Source organism: Platalea leucorodia (genome assembly GCF_965183815.1).
Source record: "Platalea leucorodia genome assembly, chromosome: 2".
Taxonomy (NCBI): domain Eukaryota; kingdom Metazoa; phylum Chordata; class Aves; order Pelecaniformes; family Threskiornithidae; genus Platalea; species Platalea leucorodia.
Window position 1 is genome coordinate 26,490,188 of NC_138824.1, and position 22,422 is coordinate 26,512,609.

Here is a 22,422-nt window from a genome sequence, read left to right on the forward strand (position 1 = left end):
ATGGTTTGGGCAATAAGGGAGCCTCCAAGACTAAAGCATATACTTGGTAAACACTTAACTGATCACCACTATTCTGGGCTATATGAAGGATACTTTAATAAAAAAAGATTAACATTTGAGGTTACTGTATATTTGAATTTTTGGAATAGTGTTTTAGTGAGAAAAGGATTTTGGATACAGCAGCTGAGGGACCAAATAGTATTCTAGGGAGGACTGCACACTCAAACTTGCAAGAAACAAAATGAAACATTATTTCTTCCTCCTTTAATTTTTTTTTCTCTGCTCATCCCAATTGTATTTCTTTTCTCAATCATCTTCCCTTCTGAATTTGAATCTGGATTTTCTCTAATTTTTCATTCTTGTCATCCAAATATTTTAAGACATATTAAATAGTCTGAAATAATTAACAAATGTTAAGTAGTGTCCTTGTCTCAACATTAATTAAAGAGAAATCTCTTCATTCTCTGCCAGATTTATCCATATGCCACCTCACTGATTACCACTTTTATGGCAAATGTCCAGTCGCTTAGAGATAAACCAGGATACATAAATAGCTATTTCATGGTAACTCAGATTAAATGGATATGGCTGCACATAAATATATGTATATTTCAACGTCAGAAGCTAAATATGATTCTAAAGGTTTCCCTGTTTCATGCTGGATCAAGTAGGCTTAACACTATGGACTGTATTTCAATAGTTCTTAAGCATGACTGTTGGATTTTTGAGTCCATCTGATTTTAGGAGAGCAAAATGTGTCATTGAACCCGCAAGCTGATTGTTAGAGGTATAAATTTGTCAAGTGTGGTTGAGATTTGTTGAAAACCTGGCCCAAAATAGTTCAGAGAAAATGTAGCTGAGCCTGCATAAAATAGTGAATACTCCAAGGTACGTGTGATATATTAAACCAGCCTGTAACCCAGCTTATTTCCAGTTAAATCTGTGGCATTTTTAGAATGTGCTGTCTCCAAAAGGGCATAGAAAGGACTTGACAGAAAAGAGGTCAAAGGTGCCAAATTACAAGCAGCATCTACAAGCCTGAAAATACTTACATTAACCCATGGATGCTCAAGAACTTGCAAGGCTGAGAATCGCAGATCTACATCTACTTGAAGCATCATTGTGATAAGTTCCTGAGAAATGGAATACTGCGTCAAATTTAAAGAACATTTTTAAAGAACAAATCAACTTTTAATTCACTAAAGTGCTCTTCAACTAATTATGTAAGAGTGCTCAAAGAGAGAGTGAACTACCAACTGCAGAAATATATTAAGATTATTAAAAAAAAACAACTATGAACTGCTGAAGTTCAAGCTGAGCTTTTAAATCAGTATCTAACAGTACCTTGAAAAGCTAGAAGACAGTTCTGAGTTACAGTTCTGTAGCCACTGTTTAAGAGAAAAGCACTTAATACATAATGTACAAAACAGATGGTTGCATGAAATTAGGTTAGCTTCCCATTAAGAAAAAGCCAATTCCTCTGTAGGAAAAAAGTCAGCAGATTTAGAATTTTACTTTAAGCTCTTGTATAAATGACATAGAAGATATTAAAAAAAAGAAACACTTACTTAAAAACATTATTTTTCATCCTCTGATTTCCTCTGCAATTACCTAGTTTTCAACTAGCATGTAAATAAACATATATCTAATGCCACCAGTGAGTTGAGTGCACAGAAAACAGGATGGCAGTATGACAGCAAACAAAGGGGTATCACCAAAGACCAAAGTTAATAATTCTTAGTGACAAGGAAAAGTTAAATGAATAGGCTAATGCTTCAAAACAGAAATTTTAGACTGAACTATTTGGAAGAAGGAGTTTCACAAGAGAACACCATTGGCAAAGGACTTGCAGAGTTCTCATCAATGATGCTATGAAATAAAGCCTGCCACAACACAATGATGTGGTTTAGAGGACTTCTTCCAACTCTATGACTATCTCATTTGTTAATCTCATTAGTTAACAGGCTAAAATGCTAGTCCTGATCACCCTCCACATATCTGTAAAAGCAGGTTGTAACTCTCCAAAGAATGGAGATTTAGAATGTAGAACGCTACTTTCATTACATGCATCCACCTCCAAATTTCATATTTTTTTTGTGATGAATTAAACACTGTCACACTGAAAGAAACAGGAAGACAGTTTTACCTGGATTCGCCTTACAGGCTACAGAAGTAACCTGGCAGAAATTAAGCACTTATCTACAGGATGACCATATGCATAGTTTTATGTTTCTGGCTTTTTTCTTTTACATACACGTGTATTATCTCTTTCTCTATATATATTTATACACATGACTATCATGAATGCCAGATCCCTAGAAAGTCTGTGAGTTAAGCTGTTGCTCCAGTGCACTAATGAGAGTTAAAAAACTTGATCTGATCTGCAAGTATAATGAGCTCTGTTGGGATCTGTGTCTGAAAAGTGTTGTATCTGCCTTAGCACACCTCAAGCTCTACCTCTCGTGTCATGTGCCAGGAGGCTACGGCCCATGAACTGGTGGACAGAAGTCTGTATTTTGTACCACGCTGACAACAATAAGGAGTCACCGGCAATGAGAGGCCTGGCACTTCGACAGAAAGAAACAGACATATCATCTAATGGGATTAATAAGGGGAAAACAGCCTCCCTATAATATTATTATATAATATTCAAAGGCTCCAGGTTGGTACCTGGTCCGTATCACAACTACATACAAAGCACAGTCCCAGGAGGCTTTCAAGCTAAGAAGTGTAGGTCAAGCAAAGTTACTTAAATTTTCTCTTGATCAGTAAGGGCTGCTGGTGTCTCTGTTGTGCAAGACAACATATAGAGATGCGGTCCATTTCAGAACTGCCTGGAGTCTAACAGACAGACAGGGATAAAATGACAACATACTCAGTGACCCAGAGGAATTGATAGGTGTAGCAGGAGGTGTATGAAACATGTCAAATACAGCACTGTGAAAGAACAACATTCATTAGATACTGGCACTGGGAATAATATTGGAGAAGAAAGTATCATCAACTATATAAACCTACCTTTGCAGAGTCAGAAACGTTGTCCCAATATGGAGATGGAAAATCCACCTGTCCCATCAAAATCTGATCAAAAAGCACTTCTTGGTCATCTCCACTCCTGTAAAGTAAAAAGCAAACAAAAACAACAACAAAACCGACAAAGAAATTATTTCCAGAGCTGGTTTCAATAGGCTTCTTGAAATTGCTTTTAATTAGCGATCCCTTAGTATGCTTTTGGAAGCTGTTGATTCCCCCCCAGGCATGCAACCATGGGCGTGAATGGTGAGATCATAAAAGAAAGTGCATTTGGTACATTCTTTCTGAGGTAACCTGCTTCTCTTTAGGATTGTCAACAACTTTGCAATTGCTTTGAGAGGGAGAAAAGATCTGGCATGTCCTTATTAAGTGGCTTACATTTTAATTACCTTTTACCGACCACAAAATATGTTGCATTTGGTCCATGAAAGAAGATGCTTATTTCACTGTGTATTTTAAACATCAGGCAAAGGCACCCATAACCCGTAATGGAGGCTCTTGTTTTATAATGCAATGAAGTTTAAACTAAAATAAACAAACATGAGACAGAAATTTTACAGTAAAATCACAGACATTTATGGGGTTTGTGTAAATCATTATGCAGAGCATGGGAAAAAACAAACCCTAAGAGCAGAGAACTTTTTCCAGTGGGAGTCTCTGGGCTTAATGCAAAAGCAGCACAGGGACCAATTCACAGAACAAAGATGGTTGAATAGATCAGTCCATACCCACGGAATGGAGGGAAACCACAGAGCAGGATGTAAGTAATCACACCCGCTGCCCAGATGTCCACCTTCAAGCCATATCTAGAAGTGTGAGAGACATGGTTAGAGACATCTGACTTCTATGAACTACAGTACAAGAATAGAGGAAACATTTTCAGAATTATTAATAACTTCTTATATATTCTCATCTGAACTTTCTCTATGTCCTATCTACCTATCCTAATTCCACTTCCAAATCTTGTTTACATTTACATCTTAAAACCGCATCAGATCAGAGTGTAGGAGTGCACAGAAGATGTTGCGCTGTATTCTTGAGTTAGACAGTGATGCCTACCAACATGAAGCCTGCAAAGGTGACACAGGCTGCTCAAGCCAGCAGGCATTTACTCTGTGGAACAAATCAGAACAAGAGGACAGTGTGTGAAAATGAAAAAGTGAATGGTAGTTAGCAGTCTCTGGGGACAGCTTAAGATTACTTTTATTGTATCTGCAAATGGCTAGTTAGTAACTCAGTGTTAAGCTGAGAAGTTTAAGGCCAACAACTGGCAGAGGAACCTAATATAACTCCAAAGTTGGCCCTGCTCTGAGCTGGTCTGGACAAGATAGCCTTCAGAAGTCCCTTCCAACTAAACTATTCTATGAGCTATGATTCTGTGTCATACCCAAGCAAAGGCAGCATAAAAATCTTAATTGCAAGAACTCCTATCTGGCATATTGGCAAGAACATGCTTCACTGTGTATGCATCAATGAGTCACCACTAGAAGTGATTTACCCAGTTTCAGCAATGATTTCTGGAGCTACATATGTTGGAGTCCCACAAACAGTATACAGAGGTCCATCCACAATTGTTGCTAGGCCAAAGTCTCCTAGCTTCAGGGACTTGCTTCCATCTTGGTGTTCATAAACCTAAATCAGGAGGAAAATTCAAAGATTTAACACAGTACCATCAAGGTAACTACTATATCATTTACTAACTCCCTGAAATGTTCCTTCTAATTTACAGTCTTTTTTCTCCTCCTTACCTACAACGTATTTCTCTGCACGCTTTGAAAATTCACAGACAATTTGGACAACTTCCACTGAATGCACTCAGAGTGTTTGGGAAAGACTTACCTCGCTACCTGGCCAAAAAAGGACAGACTACTTGTTACAAGCTAAAGCCCAGAAGCAAAGGTCTGACCTTCCAGCAGCGATGTTCCTAGGTTAACTCCCCACCGACAGCCAATTCACAGTGCAGGGTTTTTGAGTTTATTCATTTTACTTGCACAGAGCTTAAAGGCTTGCACAGGAATTCCAACTTCTTAGATAATACAACAATGACTGCACTGATAGCAGCAACAGATTCTTCTCTGCGTATCGAAGTCACAAGATGCAAACTTGGCTGGACTATTTCAGCTAGAACCACTGGATCCTTGGATGACTGTTAAACACCAATCAGTGTCTTAATGGTACGTTACCATCATTATCAATGGACAGAGACAGGGCTGTTAATAAGCATACATGAAAATCCTGTCTTAAGACATGGTCTTCACAGCAGCAACACGATCTTTCATGAGGTTTTATGGGTGCAAAGGGAGATTAGGATATAGTTACAAGAAAAAAGTTAGAAACATCAGTTAAAAATACACAATTTTAAAAGCTGGCTCAATGAAAAAGTACAACCCCAAACCTGCAAACACTGAAAATGTACAAAAAAATGCTTAAAATAAAAAGACTAAATTAAACACTAGACTGTGAGTCTTTCTTTAATCCAGCTGCTGGTTTGGGTTCTTGCTTCCTATTTTGAAATTGTTTATGATGCAGTTTAATGCTGCTTACCATAACAGCACCTTAAAAAATGGAAACAGTCTACATGATGTCTTCTTTAAGTATGTATGCATCACATTATCATTTTGCAACCCAAATCAAAGCTCCATGCAGCCTGGCTCACCAACACTGGTATCCTGACAACAATTAGCAATAACGCTTGCAAAAATAGAAGATATCATACTTCACAATCAAAATCATCCTTAATACCCATCTTGACCAGTTACTCCTACATCACAAATCACATTTATCTACAACTGTTTGCAGAGGAAAATCCTAGATTTTTTGCTTACAAAAATGCAATAAATTCTGCAATGGACTCTTTGCAGTTCACTTCATACAAAAATGAAATCTTGAAGTCTCTTGCCACTGTTTGCTACAGGCCCGCTATAGCTCATAATTATTAGTTATACTATACAGCCCCCCCAAGTTTCTCCTTTGTTAATGTTAGTAATGTCTAGAGAGAAAACCCCGCTCTGTCCTGAATCCCTGCTACCAGGTGATATAGCCACAAGCAGCCATTCAGAATACACAAAATTCTTCTTCTTCCCTTATGTTATTTTTAATAATACAACTGGATCTTTAAGGAGACCAGCTAGTTGATATGGATTCACATTTCTCTGCTACTAAGCCAGAAAAAAAGATAGGCTTATAGAAATGCACTGGAAAAAAAGCAATTATGGTTTTATTAAAAACACAGATTGTTAAATACATCTGGTTCCTGAAACTAAAGAAAGTGCTCTCTGAAATGGCAGTAATAAATCTAATTTCAACAACAGTTTTAATTAAAGGCTAGAGACTAGAGCTTTAAATATTCACTTGCTGAAAAATGTAAAGTGTGCACTTAGACATCAAGAGCTGAATACAGTCTAATTAGCATCTCATATTCTATTTCATGCGGTTATCTTTTACAAAGCCCTCTCTGAGTTGTGTTAACCTAGTGAACGTTCATAAATTCCCTCCTTCAACAGACCACACCTTGTATGACTCATATATCCTGGAAATTAATTATGGAGAAGGCTTGTTTGGCAATATTTACCAATGCAGAAGGTTTGGCACTGTGCATTTTCTAGTATTTTGTCCCATCTGTTTCCAGGAATTACTTTCCTTGGAAAACAACTTCAGTTGACTTGTAAAACTGAGGAAAGTAACTTTTCCCCACCCTGTTATAACTCCATATAAAAAGGAGCCCAATGTGAAGCTGTGGTATGTTACTTGCCAGTCAAGGAATGTGAAAGATAATTTAATGCTCATGTTATTCAGAACAAACACTATATATGTTCCACTGCATTTAAATACTGAAGGGCAATTAAAGAAATGGGGATTAGTGCAAATTACCTACTATGTAGTGCTTTCACTGTTTTAACTAAGCGATAAAACTGTGTAATTGTACAACACTAATTGAATGCAGCCACACATAATTGTGTGCCACCATATGTATCCTATTACTATAAAGACTGTCAGTATTTTCTAAGCTGCTCTTGTGATCAGTGCAGATGGCAACAGTCAGAGAAGTTGTTCTCTAGGGTTTATTATATGGCTATAAAGACATCCCATGACTTGACAAAATAAACATGCTAAATAGCAGCAATTATGAAAAATGTTCCAATTAAAACGTGGAAGACACTCTCTAGAGAACAAAAAAAACACTAAAAAATCACAGGTTTTCAGCATACCCTAAAATCCTGGACAGTTGACTGTTAGGTGGGCTTTGCATGCCTTGAGTATAACAAGGAATATTTAAGCACTTATAGAAATAACTGGTGTTGCACATAGGACGTTGAGATAGGTTCACACACGCAAAGATTTATCAGCAGAGTCTATAGCTGATGGCACACATCAGCTCTAAGCATGAAAGATACTTTTGGGGAAAAGGAAAAACCAAAGGAGATAAAGAGGGAGGTGAAAGGGAAAGCTCTCCCAGTAGCCGGGAAGAGATGCAATAAGGAGGCTCCAGATGAGCATCCTCCTCTGGGCGCCCTCTTCAGAGCAGCATGTTCCCCTTCACCCCTCCATATTTTTCTCGTAGTAACTCTATAGCTTTTGTCAGGCCTTGCTCATCCTCCTTGTTGTTTTTTCCTGCTAATGGGGCTGTTAGCCTTGGGGCATGTATTGATTCGGGCAGATGCTGCCCCCGCCGCCCTGGTTAGTATAGGCTCCCCTAAATCTAAAGCTACAGCCCATGGGCAGGAAAAGGCAGGGTGGGGAGGGGCAAGGAAGGGCTGATTCTCACACCGGTGGCAAGGAGAACCTGCCGTAACAACACTACTGGGGTTTGCTGGCGCAAGACTGTGACAGTAGTGGTGTGAAAGCAACAACACAAGAACAACAAGGGAAAAAAACTGCCGTGACCACTTAGGTGAAGGGTTACAGAGCCACAAGCAAAAGGCATGCTACAGATGGCAAGTAGAAGGTCTTTAGCAACAGAAAGGCTAAGGCCCACATAGCATTTTGCAAGTGTTTTGTAAATGCCAGGAAAATAACCCTAATTGCAATGTTGTGATACAAGGAACTACCCATCCCGTTTGACAGATAAGAAGATAAAATTAGAAAGGTCAAGAGACACTAAGGCCACAGACAGCCAATGTCAGAGACAGGGTCAGAACTCAGGTAAGGCTGGTTCAAAAGCACTTTTCTAAACCAGCGTTCATTTCTTTCAAGGACCTGATAAACCTTAGAGAATTAATATAATTTGCAAATCAAATGCTAACTTTTGAGAGTTAGGATGCTGCAAGAGATTAAGTGCTGCACCCTCACTGCTCAGTATCAATATCAAGGTAGGACCTTTACATATGCACAACACTGGAAAAATCACTCAGAAACAATTCAGCTACAATGCAAACAATGTGGTCACGGGCAAATTTAATCCTCTCCCTGTTGGTCCCACCTCTTGCTTACCTTTCTTTCTTCCCCCAAAAGCTTCACTCTACTGTTGTCAGACTTTAGGCACTTAGATACATGCCAAAACACCAGCAGGGCAAGCCTCTCCCCAGACCAAGACCCTCCTGCACACTCCAAGTCACAGCATTAATGAACCTTGGCATGTGATTCCTATAACTTCTGCATGCAGTCACTTATGAACACCAGCACAAGGGCTGCAAAAGGAGTATCAATTGTTAGTGTTTCGTGAAACTTGTACCCAACATGTTTTCAGCAGTTTCTGGAAAACAAGGGCAGGCTACTTCCTCACCCAGAACTATAAAGGCAGCTGCCACTAGAAGAACCCCAACTGTAAAAATCCCACTCCCTGGAAGTTCAGTAAGATCTACTTGAGTCAACTTTCCCATGTTTTATGGGACACTCTTCAGTGTCAAGCAGGACTAAATGCACTAAGTCATGGCAGAGAGCACATAGCTGAGAGAACTGATATTCTAGATATCTTAAACATTGTTTTATGGTTGAGGAATATATGGAGAATTGGTACATCTTGATACTGGAACATGTCAGCAGATTCAGGAAAACTCAGAGAACAGTGAAATAATCAGGAGAGATTAATTGTTGGAGAACACAATTGCTGCATTCCAGAGTGCAAAATCCTCAGAAGGACTAATTGTCAGGGTATGTTTTTCATTGTCTTCAGTGGATAGGGCTCACATAGATTCAGTCAGAAAAAAGGAAGATTCAGGCTATTTAGTAAAGTGTATTAATAAAAATTGCTACGGGATTATTTGGGAGATGCAGCAGGGAAAGGAAGGACTCTAAAGTCTCTTCCTGGTTCTGCCCTGAGGTACTACATGATTAGGGCACAACATTTATACCCACCACGTCTGTAAAACTGAACTGGGGCTAATTACTGAGGCAGCTGCAGAAGTACAGAATGGTCTGCTGAGGACAGAAGACCTTTGTATTTATGAGAAGCTTGAAATTATACTTCAGCTCACTGAATGGTCACTTCCAGTGATCACTGGAACAACTCTCGCTGTGTCCTGGGCAACAGTCTAGACGTACCAGCTGATGTTACTGCACTTTTTGTGATAGCTGTTATTCTTAGGAGATCTTTCTTTACAGTGCTAAGGTTAAAATTAAAGACCAATGACTTAAAAGACTGAAATAAACTTGGGGTGTGTGTGGAGGGAGGGAGAAGCGCAGACCTTCTCTCACACAATCCCAAGTTATCAACAATACTGAAAGCTGAATTTTCACTTACCAGTAGATTCTCCGGCTTGATATCCCTGTGGACAATGTTCAGGCTGTGAAGATATTTGATGGCACTGGCCAGATTGTAAAGCATCCCGCTGGCATCCCGCTCTGTATATTTGTTGGTGGAAGTAATAGCATCAAAAAGATCTCCTCCCTGGAGCAAAATGACCATGGCATATAAGCAACACTGCTTGTGAAATGACTGAAAAATTTAAGGAAGATCAAGGAGCATCATTCATAGAGGAGGAGGAGGAGGGAGGAGCAGTACAATTTCCTTGCAGCTATAAACTTTGGGTACTATGATGACATCCCCCATAATGGCAGCTGAACATATCAGTAATTCAGAACCATTTGTCATGGTTTGGTTGGTCAGCCAAGAGGCCAGAATCTCCACTGCAAACCATTCCCACCTGCTGCTGCTTTTGTAACATGTCCAGCACTTGCCAACCTGTGTTTTCAGAGCCTCTGATGCAAATTTCTGGCATGCCAACATACTTGACTGTCACGATGCCACATACCAACCCTTGCCACTCTATTGTAATCACAAACAGACTGACATCAAATTTTTGCCCAAAGTCTGACTGAACTCCAGAAAAATGAAGGCTTTCCGAGTAAAACTCAAACCAACTACGTGACCTCAGTCCTGGCGTATTTTAAAAGTCTCATAAAACTTTGAAAACATGGATTTTAGAAACCACTTTCTCTACACAAGATGTGAAGTTTTCGGTAGTGTGATGCTTTTCTTGCAGCTAATACCAAAGAACTTCCTAGCATATATGTCAGACAATCATACTGGAAGACACTTAAGAATTAACATTAGTATTTCATCACAGCTACAAACACAGATGGCAGCTTGTCCCACTTCCAGCTCATCATGCTGTCTAATTCAGCTAAAAGCTACTGCCAGTGAAAGAAAAACAAGAAAAGAAGAGAGAAAGAAAGAAGAAAGAAAATAAGGAAAATTAAGTGGAAGTCCTCGAAGTTGCAATGATCTTCACAGGGATCTGAGGCAGCCATGACATTTGGACTGTATTTCCCGAGTTGAGCTGGCAAGTGGGAAGAAGAACATGTAAGTGCTTGGAGAAAGACCAAAAAGTAAGTTTAAAGAAGAGATTAAGGAGGAAGCTTGACAGAGTGGAGGAAAAAACCAAACATCTTTTGAGAGATACTACTCAGAGGTATTGGGCCTTCGGCCAAAATCAAAGCAGCACCATGAAGGAAACAGACCAACAGAAAAAAAAAAAAAAAAAAAGAGGAGGGAAATGATAATTCTGCAAAAACAATGCAAAAAATCCCTGCTGCAGTCAAAACATCAAGGAAAAAAATATATCACAGGAGACTGTATTTTAAAGACAAAGTAGGTATTTTCTGAAGGCAACAGAGGAGTCCCAGCTTTGCCAACTCATGACTTTATCAACAGCCTCAAGTTATTTGGTGGAGTTTTTTAAGGCTCAGCTCCAGAGTAAACACTGTTTTCACTAAGAGAAAGGAGGAGGGGGAAGAATCAAAAAAAGAATTTTTCCAGGAATCATGGCTACAGAGAAAGAGGTAGGAAAAGACAACCACCAAAGACTCAGACCTGAGAAAACAGACATTACTTGTTAAAAAAACCCAAACAAACTATTAAAAAGTTTGCATTGTTGAGGTGCAGCTGAAGTCTGCCAGGGCAGGTTTATTCCCACGGTAGATGCAAAACCTCAGCATTGGAAACTGCTTGCAGCCAACCATTGTCAAATCTGGACCACATCAAAACCTCTTGCTCTGGCTGGTGACTGATCAAGGTACATCAAGATACATAGCGTCAAGGAAAAGGAGGAAGAAAAGGCCAAACTAAACCAGATAGAGGATTACAGAGAAAGGCCAAATATTTGGCAGAAGTACAATACCATGTTCTTCATGGCATTAGCTGATCCCTACGTATTAGATATCAGCATGTGGCAAAATATGTGGGACAAATAATCTATCTTCCCTAAGCTCCTTTCTGTGAAGCCCCTGTACCAGCGGCTTTTTAACATGAGGTAGTGGATTAGACAGATCTTTGGTCTTATCTAATATGTTCCAGATGCTCAGGAGAAGTGCCAATAACATCAGCAAAACATCTGCCTCCAAACAAAGAAAACAGCCCAAGCTGAGATGTGAGGGGAGAGAAGGAAAGAAGCTGAACCTTAAAAAGAGAAGGGAAAATTTCAGCCTAAAGTCAGAAGAAAAAGAACAAATGTTCATGCGCAAGAGAAACCTAAACTTAGAAAAATATAGAGGCTGCAGAGCACATTAACAGACAGTCAAGCCAACCTGAAGCAGAATCATTTTCTCCAGTAAAGCAGCCTGCTTTACTCAGTAAAGTTTCTTACCAGGTAGCCTAGTAAGAAAAGAGAGCATATATTTAGTCTGTGGGATTCTCTGCAGTTAAAAGAGAGGTGATATCCTGCAAAGAGTTAACAGAGCTGACAGCTATATCAGGCAGAATTGTTTTCAGACTTCCCTTTCCCTGAAGAGCACTTTAACCTGCAAGGTTCTGCTTAGCCGATTCACACAGCAGGTCACTATCATTTATTCAGGCACAAGGGGTGAGTTCAGGATGACATTTCAGTCTTAAATCCCCTGTTCTGGAGTGAAATGGGACCAGTAACATCTGAATGCAGTTTTTATCATCTGTGTCCATGAGGAAGTATACTTGGAAGTACAGTAACCAATTATTTATTTATTACCTTGTTATGTAACTGATATAATCTCTTTTTTCTTCTGCAAAAGTGAAATCATATCCTGGAGCAGTAAAGGAAACTCTGCAATAAATCTTGCTTGTTAAATTGGCCAAACCCCTGTTAGGTTTGAATAACAATTTTGTTTCGCTGTGTTAAAAGGCAACGTGCCAGAAACCAGGTCCTTGCTTCCTTTTACAAGCACCACTTGCAATGTGTTTATATTTGTATTTATGAAGTGCTTTTTCTTACACTTTACAAAGCCATGAATGGCCTATCTGCCATGAGGTGAGGGCAGTATTTGCAGCAGCCACTTATGTCAAACATGTTACTGCCAATTAATGCAGGGTGGTATTAACTGAAACCGTGCTCTGCAGCATCAAGCCTTTTCTCCTTGAATTTCTTTCCTGTCTGTGAGTTTGATTTAAAGTCAGGTCTTCAAAAGTCAGTCAATAACAGATGGTTAATCAATTCTAACAGTGCACGCTATGAAATGGTAACAGTCAGCAATTGGTGAATCAACAATTAATGTCTTTCCAGAAATACTTTCCCTGGTGCCCACAGAGTATAACAAGGCTTTTTTTCCCATTAAATATTAAGGAATAGACGTTTGCTTCAAAGAAAAAAAGTTAACTTCCCAGGATCAGGATATTTCTTCTAAATTTCTTCTATTATTCCACATAAAAGTAAGGAACATTAAAACAGTGCTCTCTAGGATATCTGAACTACAGAGATGTCTATAAAGCCCTTCTATAGCATAACTAAAAGCATAAATATCTTAGTATGTGCCGCAATCCTGAAGAGGAAAGAAGAAAGAGTGCAAGAAAACAGATTTTTCCAGAAAGTGAATATAATGGATGGTTTTCTTTATATACATTTTTTAGGCTAGTTATTTTGTAAGAGTTGTCGGCCCCCTCCTCTCTTATTTAGCTGAGTAGGACTTTGATTAAAAATCCACCAGAGACTACAGTTTGAACATTTTTCAAGCATGAATAGCACAGCAGGTTGCACCCATAAACCCAGCTATGTGCTTATGTCTTGGCATGTTAGACAAGGCACAGCTTTTACTTCCTAGCACACCTCACGGGGCCAAGATGAAGGATTTGTCAATGCAGGCTGAAGCTGTGGCTACATTAGATTACGACGCTGTGCAAGAGTATTGAACAAGCTTTGAACAAGCTCTCATAGACACTGGGAAAAACCTACAGTAGCATGGATCTCAGAGTGAGCTCACTTATCATAGAAAAGAGCAGTAATTATGATTAAAATAATGTTAGATGGCTAATGGCATCCGATCTGAAGCTGTGCTATTTCACATTGCACTCCTGAGTGTGAGAAGGGGCTGTGACTATGAAGAAGATGGGGAAATTCTTCTGGGACTGGTTACCCAGAGGGATTCATGGCATGGAAGAGTTCCAGTATTTTTCTTTTTTCTTAGAATTTAACCTCTCCATCAGAGACAAAATGGGGATGCTGGGTACCCTGTTAGCTCCTTGCCACCAGCATGTCCCAGTGTGCTTCCTCAGAGTTGGAGGTGGTGGACAGTAGGGTTAGTGGGACCATAAGCTCCATAGCACCACTCAAGCCAAGTAAGGCATCTGGCAGGCTCAAACCTAAGAGGACAATGTTGCCATCTCCTAAGCTGTGGGGCATGGCCTGAGCTTCTTATGGATAACAAGGTTGTCCCAGCCTGCCACAAGGACAGGGAAAATCTGTGGCCATCCACCCACAGGCCACACTTGACAGCCTCCCAGCTCTGCACTGGGAACATGGCTTGTGTCACCGCTGCTGTCACGGAGCACGGGGGATAATGGAACAAAACAAAAAACTTTTCATTCTCCTTGCTCTTGTATTCCAGCCCAGAGACTGAGAAGTTCTTTAAGAAACACTTGGACCTGGGATCATCCTATCTAATATCTCAATGAGGTGCCTACATTAAAAGCATCCCTAATCTCCACCTACAACCAGAGCAAAGCAGATAACAATCCTGCTTGCCAAAATTGCTTTCTCTTACGACCTCTGGTGGTGCCTGTTTCTAACCACAGACACAGAGGATGTCTACCGAAGGTGACCACACTTTTAATTTAAGGTAAGTGGAAATGATCTGGCTGCCAGGGTTCAGACTGCCTGACATGCTCACAAGTGTTGAGTGTGCACATACAACAGGTCTGCACACAAATGCTGCTGCTGCACAGCTTTATTGTAATCTTTGTCCTTAAACACTTAAAACTGTGGATTTCCCAGACGTAGGCATGATAGGCTGCCCCAGGAGAATGTGCTGATCAAGATGATACAGAAATGGAGGTGGCTGCTGGAAAGATTTCCTTCCCACAGAATAGCTGAGGAAGGAAGGAGAATCGCTAATCCCGTTAGTGAATGTGAAAAACAGGTGCATTTTGTTAAAGTAAGTACAGAGGACAAGATGTCCTCAGTGGTTTTCTGTCCTAATTTGTGTAATTTACACAAATGTATTTTTACCACCTTTTATGCACAGTGGCATACTTGTGTATTAGTACCAGAACCGAGAGCTAAATTCATACTTTTTGCACTGCACTGTTGACAGTATGGGGGCAAGGGATGACCTGGTCTGAGTTTCATAATCCGTTTTGAATATATAATTCCACCAGTGAGTGAAATAAATGCATGAGATCTGGAAGTTACCATGAAGAAATAAATACGGTCCCAAATATAAAATCCTTCAGCTGGGGCTGCACGGCTAGAAGGCGCGTCCCCTGGGTGGTGGATAGGGGATCCCTCTCTGGAGGGTGCACCGGATAAAATTGAAGAAGGTGCCGCGAACCAACACAGCCTAAGGGAAGGCCACCCTGACAGAAAAACCACTGGCCCTCCAAGTCATGGGGGTTGGGCAGGAGGCCAACTACCTCCTCCCGGAAAAAAAAAAAAAAAGTTGCAGAAACGACGAGCATCAGGAATGGCGGGGATGGAGAAAATCAGTAACGAAGTGAGGAGGAGGAGATGGAGCTGGATCGGTCGTGTCCTGAGGGGGAAACCGACGGAAGACTGCGCTGTGGCCCTTGACTCCAGAGCACGCAGCCGCGGACCGATCGAAGTGGAAGAACGATGTTCGCGCCTTGTGTGCCTCCTGGCACTGAGAGAATTCAGATTCAGATTCAAATATAAAATGCTGCATTCTCAAACTTACTTTTCAGAATAGAATCATGCTTTAAATAGCAGTTTTTTTCTCTGTCAATTCCCCTCTCCTCCAGCTTAAATTTAGATTATTATTGAGGAGGCAAGCCTGACAATGTGTTAATATAAATCAGTAGAGAAAAAAGACAGGTAATATTGTTTAAATTTAACATAAATAAATAAAATTTAATTAAACTATTTTATCAAGGAATATTGAATTTTGAAGGCTGGTATTTACAGCTATTCAGACTGGGTGTATTTTCAATTCACCTCAAGGCAGATGCATTTCTTCAAGATAAAACTTTTTAAAGAGACTTCTTTTGGGGGAGCAAATAAAACTGGTGATCTCCAAAGTACTGTCCACAGAGCACTTCTGAATGTGGCTTATAGAAATTTAGACAAATATTTGAAATATTTGAAAGCTACAAAAAAAAATCTGACACTGGGTTACACATCTTTCAGTAGGGTGCTGGACAAGACTATCTTCAGAGACCCCTTCCATTCCAAATTATTCTGTGATTCCATGATTTTTAGTAAGCTTTAGTACCAATGAAATTTCTCAATATGGTTGAAACAATTCTTAAAAAGCAGATTGTCTCCAAAATACTCACCTTTACAAGTTCCATGACAAGGTACAACTCAGTTGGCATGTCCATCTCCTCAATTAGAAGTACAATATTGGGATGCTTGACTCGTCTCAAGATAGATACCTCGTTCTGGATCATATGTTCCTGCCACACAAAAGAAATCTTTAATAACTACGGGTTGGTGGGAAAAACTTTCACCTCCATTGTACAGTGGAAAATGCAGAGAGAATTGGGACCTGCATGGATTCTTCAGGGTTTTTTAAAAAGGTAAGAGATGTTGCCTCCAGCAATATGGAAGGAACATATCTAGAAAAAACATCAGTGTGATAACTGAAAGAAGAACAGAGAGTAGAACACAGAAAAAGAAATGGAGAAAAAGACATGTTTGTGATGCAGAGAAAAGTTAAATATGGAAGCTTCTATAATTTTTTCTTCAATGCAGAATCTTTCCATTTAAAAATTTGATAGCATCTTCACAGAGAACCTTTTGCTATAGATTTCAAAAGCTAACAGAAATTCACTTACTATAAAACTGACATCAATTTGATTAGCCTTGCATACTGTGTAGACATAGTGACCGGTGTTGTTATAATTATCAGTATTTTTTTTTTCTGTTTTCTATAACATCTGCGATTATGAAAGCTAGAAGACATAATTACAGGGGTAAAGAGCAAGGGGAGTGAGCGTACCCACCCACAACCAACCAACTGCAGAATCAACACATGCATCCAGAAAGGCACATTGCAGCCTTTTATATGGATACTCCAAGGGTCTCCAGACAGCAGGCAAAAGCTTCAGCCAAAAAGATAACACTTGCCAGGAAAAAGGCAAATACCAACAGATTCCCAAAGTGCTCTCTCACAAAATGTTTCTTGAAAAAAAAATCTTTTGGTCTCACTTGATTTTTTTGTACTTACTTTTCCTCTACATTTACTTTTTTTGATTATTTTCAGAGCATATTCTCTACCAGTTGATCTGAGGAAAGAGAAAAGAAAAAAATTGTACGTTCAATCATATTCAGTATTTTTCTCAGTCAAGTTTATATTTGTTATTTGAGCACGGTAGGTCTGGGCAAGAATTCTATTCAAGTATTTGTTTTGTCAAGAAATGAAGCCTGGATCTGTCTGGAATTGTGAACCTGAGCCAAATTTATTGAATACGTGTGCCCAAGAAAAAAGCATTAAGCATTTTTTTTAAAAAAATGAAGACATTTCAATGTTTTTGAAACAAAACCACTTGATTTTTTCATTTTGTAGTGGTATTTGTTATTTCTTCTGCAGTTTTATGTAAAAATATTATATAGTATTTACAGATCCAAATCTCCTCAAAACCAAAAAATTTTGTTTTCTATTAAACAAAAAAGTACCAGCCATGGAAAATACCTTTTTTTTACATAAAATGAAGAGTCATTTGTTTTATCTCACAACTGCTAAGATAAAAAAGTCAGTCCTTGGAATAATGTTTTATGTATTCAGTAAGTACATGATACCTAGCAGAGTTAAATATGATATTTATGGGACAGAATATGAAAGGTTCTGGAGACAGTAAGAAATTATAGTGACTTAGTTCAGTATGAGAACACACTTCCTTTCAGTTGGGGTTTTTTTTTTTTTTTTTGGAAACCATATAATATCTATCATTACCACATACATAGATATTTATTATATAGAATGCTAATACAGAAAACAGCTCGTAAACAAGTTCACAATATCAACTTCTGTTTCTTAACCAAGTTACAAAACCAAAAGATGGCTGTAAGGATACCAAGAAGCTCTGTTCACAAGCTCTAGTTTCACTATAAGGTCAAATGAAGAATGGATAATATAAGAAAAAGCTTTTACTGAAACGCTTTCATTTTGTAATAAAAATCTAAAGAGTTTACAAAAGTCTAATACATTGCCCTTAGGCATATGTTTGGTTAAAAAATAAAGAAAAAAATAACCTCTCAAGCATATGGGGTGATTTTTTTTCATTCTTCATTTAGCAAAACATGGTTAAACTGATACATTTAATTGATATATAATAAGTTAAATAGAGAAAGGAACGTGCCTAAAAGTGTACACAGTCTGTGATGCAGGACATGCAAAGTGAGTCATAAACTGAAAGCACTGCATTAGGAAAACCATTGGGCATTTTCATTGCCATATTTAAGCATGGAGACCTCCTCTGGCAATGATGTACCACTAGGTATTAATTTAAGGGAAAATGGGGACTGCAGTAAAAAGAAAAAAAAAAACGCCAAATATTAATTCTGTTTGAGCTCCCAGGTCAGCATGGAGCAAAGACAGTCTGTATTAAGACATCAATTAAAAGACTGTGCAAAGAAATGACACTGGATGATGACGTTTATGACTTGGGAAAAAAGCACAGCATGGCTGTTCAAGACTTAAGCAAAGAAATATTAAAAACTCATATCTGTACTCCCCCACAAAGGGGTTTAATGCTACAGCCCCCAGAAATGGGCTGCACTCCATGTGGGGTGCCCCTTCCCAGTACTGCTGTTTGGTGGTTACAGTCCCAGCTCAGTGAGGGGACAGGCAGAGATATGGATACTATATTTGGGGAATGGAAGGAGGAGGTAGGAGAAGGAATACTAGAAATTAAGATGTCTGGGATTCAAACTCAGACAAAATATGCCCTCTTTCAATAGGAGTCTCTTTCAAGCTGCTTGGTTGCCCTAGGAATGCTTCCTTTCTGTCATGAGAAAGGAAATTGATGGTTTTTGTTGGCCATGGGAGACTCCATGTACTCCAAAACACTAGGAAATCTGAGCTAGTGAGGAAATGTCAGAATTTAGAAGTATCTGAAAGTTAAAAATGAACACATATAAAAACACCGCAGGACAAATTGCGCATACGATGGAGCAGATATGTAACGAGCAGATGACAACTCTGACTGCTCTTTGTTTTGGTAAAAAGAAAATTAAAGCTAAGATAATGCAAATCCTTTCCCCTAAAAAGCTGCACAACCGCAGGCTGTCAGCAGCGCTGCAACTTACACGCCCACCAAAAAATATGCACAGCCATGCCAGCAACTCACAGTGAAATGGGCATATAACCTCTCACCTACCATTCAATCCAAACAATAAAAAGGTGCCACACGAAGTAGGAAACACGTTATGGCTGGATAAAAGTCTGGACCCACAGCACAAATGCAGGGCACAGAGTTAGACCTCTAGTTCATAACAGGGCTCCATGCCATGCTCCCTGGCTGTTTTAACCTTTTGCAAAGTTCACGGAGATTTCCATTGCACTGGAGACAATAATCTATCTTCATTATTTTTGTGTGTGCATTAAATGCTTTTGTGTGTGTGTGCGCGTGTGTGTGCATGCATGTGTGGGCATTCACAGACGCACAGAATGGGATTTAGAAGTCCCCATGTGAAAATTTTGAAGATGGTTTTTGGTTTCTGTTTAGATTGTTTGCTGTCAGAGGAAAATGCCTGTGAACGCATTTGAAGTGTCAGAGTGGCTAGCCAGTGCACACAGGCTGGTCTCCACAGCTATGGAAAAGAAGTATCCATGTGATCAGTGAAGATGTGTAACAAGATGCATTCCTACTTGCTTAACACCTCATGGCGCTATTTCTTTGAAGTCTAATGCACACGAGAATTGTACGTCAGAAGAAAGTGGAAAAGTCCTCTGTCCCAAGTATCACCCCATCAATTCTGGCTCTGCAAATGATGGACATATCAGACTTTGAAGTGAGGTGTTTTCTGCTTAGAAAGACTGTGAAGAATGTTTTTGAAGGGGTTTTACATGTACTGGCTTTAATTTACCTCTGAGCCTTTAATTTCTCCTTCCACACTTGTGATGGCAAGGGTATACTGCTTTAGAAGTGCAAACTAACAGAAATAATTTTACTTTAATTTTCTAGCTCTCCCAAAGCAGTAACTCTCTGATAGAAATGGAATCTATGGAATAGTACAGCTCAGAGACCATAAAAGTATGTATCTGGGAATACCTGAGTAATTGTGCTATTCACTAGACACATCGTGTTATCGGATACTTCTGGGACCAGGAGGACAGGCAAGAGGACAGGAAACAGTTTTCATTTAAGCTCTCAAGGATACTGTAATCAGTATTATTTTTAGGTGTGGTGGGACCTATATTTAATTTTGTTCATGTCTTTTTTCTCAGCTTGACAAAGTCGTAAAATGCACACTAGCACATTTGAACTGTCTCAGCACAACTGGCATTTTCAGCTGAATGACAGTGTATCAAAACCTCAACCTTTTTTATTTTGCCTTGTAACCTGTTTCTCTGAGTCACTATTCACTTTACTTTTAGTTTGCGTTTTTCTCTTGTCTTAATTACATGTTTTCACCCATGTTTTTCATCAGTCATGCCCCCTCCATAGCGTTTTACAGTGCTTTCCTGTTTTCATATTGTTTTGCTTTGCTTCCTTTAGGTTTCCATATTCCCCAGTTTAGTGTTCTGACCCTGGGGTTTGATCTGAACAGCTATCGCCCTTCGGATCACCAGCTCCACCATGAACTCGCTCTGACAGAGCTCTAAAGGCCTCACAAGAGCTTTGGCCAAGTCCCACAAGCACATTGTCAGTTGATACAAAATCCACTCTTTCCCCTTTCCCCCACAGCTGTCTTCATGGTCTCCAACTTGCCAGACTCTTTCAGATGCAGAGCGGGACCTGCCTTTTTCCAAAGAGACTCTAGTTTAAAACCAGCCAAGTTAATTTATCATCAGCTGCCATGAGATCTAATCTTGACTTACTCTCTAGGGTTAATATCACATTCTTACAGGCTAAAGAGCAAAAGTTCTTTGAGCCCAAAGGTGAGATTACAGTCTTCTGCAAGAGTCCCCTCTCTAGGATATGGTAATAGGGGATATAAAACTACGCTCATGGAATTTTGTTATCAGACCTTGACATCTCTATTGTTCTTTCTTTTGGACATCTCTAGCTCTGGCAGTTTTTTGCTTTCTCTGAACTGCTACTATCTAACATGAGCAATCTTACAATCATTTCACATACAGGTACCTTTTGTCTTTTTTACCCCATATTCTCCTATTTTTAACAATACCACCAAAAGGCACCTGCAGTTCTGCTCAGAGCATTTCTGTCTTTGTTCCCTATTTTTAACACTCTTAACGTTGGGTAGAGCCAGTTCAAACCTGGTTCATGACCTGCCTGACCAGATTTAGAAACCGACACCTGAGCTAGTCAACCTGGACACTTGCAGCAACACCGACATTTGAGGTGACTTGTGGCTTCTCTAACCTGGAGTGGATGTCTACAATCAGTCTTTAAGGGTGACTGTTCTCACCTCTTAGCAGTAAAGGGCACAGAAGAAGTTGGATTTTGATGTCTGCAGTGCAGGCTCCTGAAGTTGGATGGAGCTCATACAATGGCATAAAGCAGGCAAGCAGGAGATAGATGCCCATTTAATTAAAGAGAAACATGGAAGAGGTTACTCCTCAGTGTCAGATGGCAGAATAGATGGATCCAAAGTCAGCTCCTTGTGCTGACCACCACCACTACACCGCATACACAAAACTTCCTGACATCTTTACAGAATGCTCCTACATGTGAAATGTTTCCTTGGTCTAATGTAAAGGGAGAGTTGCAAGAATATACTGTAAGAAAAGATGATATTTCAGTGCAACAAGAAAGATTTAACAAAAAGAACTGGTAAAATCATGCAGAGTGCCACAGGAAAAAAGCATATAAAACCCACAAAGAATTAAATTCATAGATTGTCCCTTGGACTCACTCTTTTTTTCATATGAGAGGGCATTAGTCTTGTTTTTCCATCTGGCATTGAGACATTACATTATTATATGTCCTATATCCTACAAAAAAGACATGATCTAGAAAAAGCATGACATTAATGATTATTTTTACAGTAATAAGCATATTATCCTCCTCACCTTTCTATACACTCCTTCACAATAGCAAAATTTCCATCTCCTATAGTCCTTCCAACTTTATATCGCTCTGCTATCGATGCGGGAACCTGGAAACCTTCCTCCAACACTTCTGAAAGAATCATTAGTACATTTTTATTGTTAGTGAAGGAAACACAGATGTTGCACATAACATGCATCTTAAGTCTATGGTTTAGGAGCCTGGAAACCATTCAGAGTCAGTATCTCACTTACTGTACAGTGAAACCATGCTGCTGACATTGTATATACTCAACAGGTTTCACACAGATACAATAATGAAAAATAAGACTTCTGGGGCTCAAACATACCACCATTCGAGTGTTACATAGTTTACCATTCCCATTGCAATATGCCCCCAGGACAAAACCAAAATTG

General features: G+C 39.4%; 1 protein-coding gene across 2 annotated transcripts in view; it reads right to left on the minus strand.

The window, feature by feature from the left end:
- The window catches only part of DCLK1 (doublecortin like kinase 1), a gene marked incomplete at both ends in the record, with an annotated part of 249,227 nt that overhangs the window by 21,424 nt on the left and 205,381 nt on the right, over positions 1 to 22,422 (minus strand). For both annotated transcript variants that reach the window (XM_082305137.1, XM_082305138.1), the window contains 8 exons: positions 1,053 to 1,133; positions 3,019 to 3,115; positions 3,762 to 3,839; positions 4,532 to 4,665; positions 9,713 to 9,859; positions 16,166 to 16,285; positions 17,059 to 17,116; positions 22,030 to 22,138. In XM_082305137.1, the coding sequence (XP_082161263.1) occupies positions 1,053 to 1,133; positions 3,019 to 3,115; positions 3,762 to 3,839; positions 4,532 to 4,665; positions 9,713 to 9,859; positions 16,166 to 16,285; positions 17,059 to 17,116; positions 22,030 to 22,138 (824 nt within the window). The remainder of the gene's footprint in view (positions 1 to 1,052; positions 1,134 to 3,018; positions 3,116 to 3,761; positions 3,840 to 4,531; positions 4,666 to 9,712; positions 9,860 to 16,165; positions 16,286 to 17,058; positions 17,117 to 22,029; positions 22,139 to 22,422) is intronic.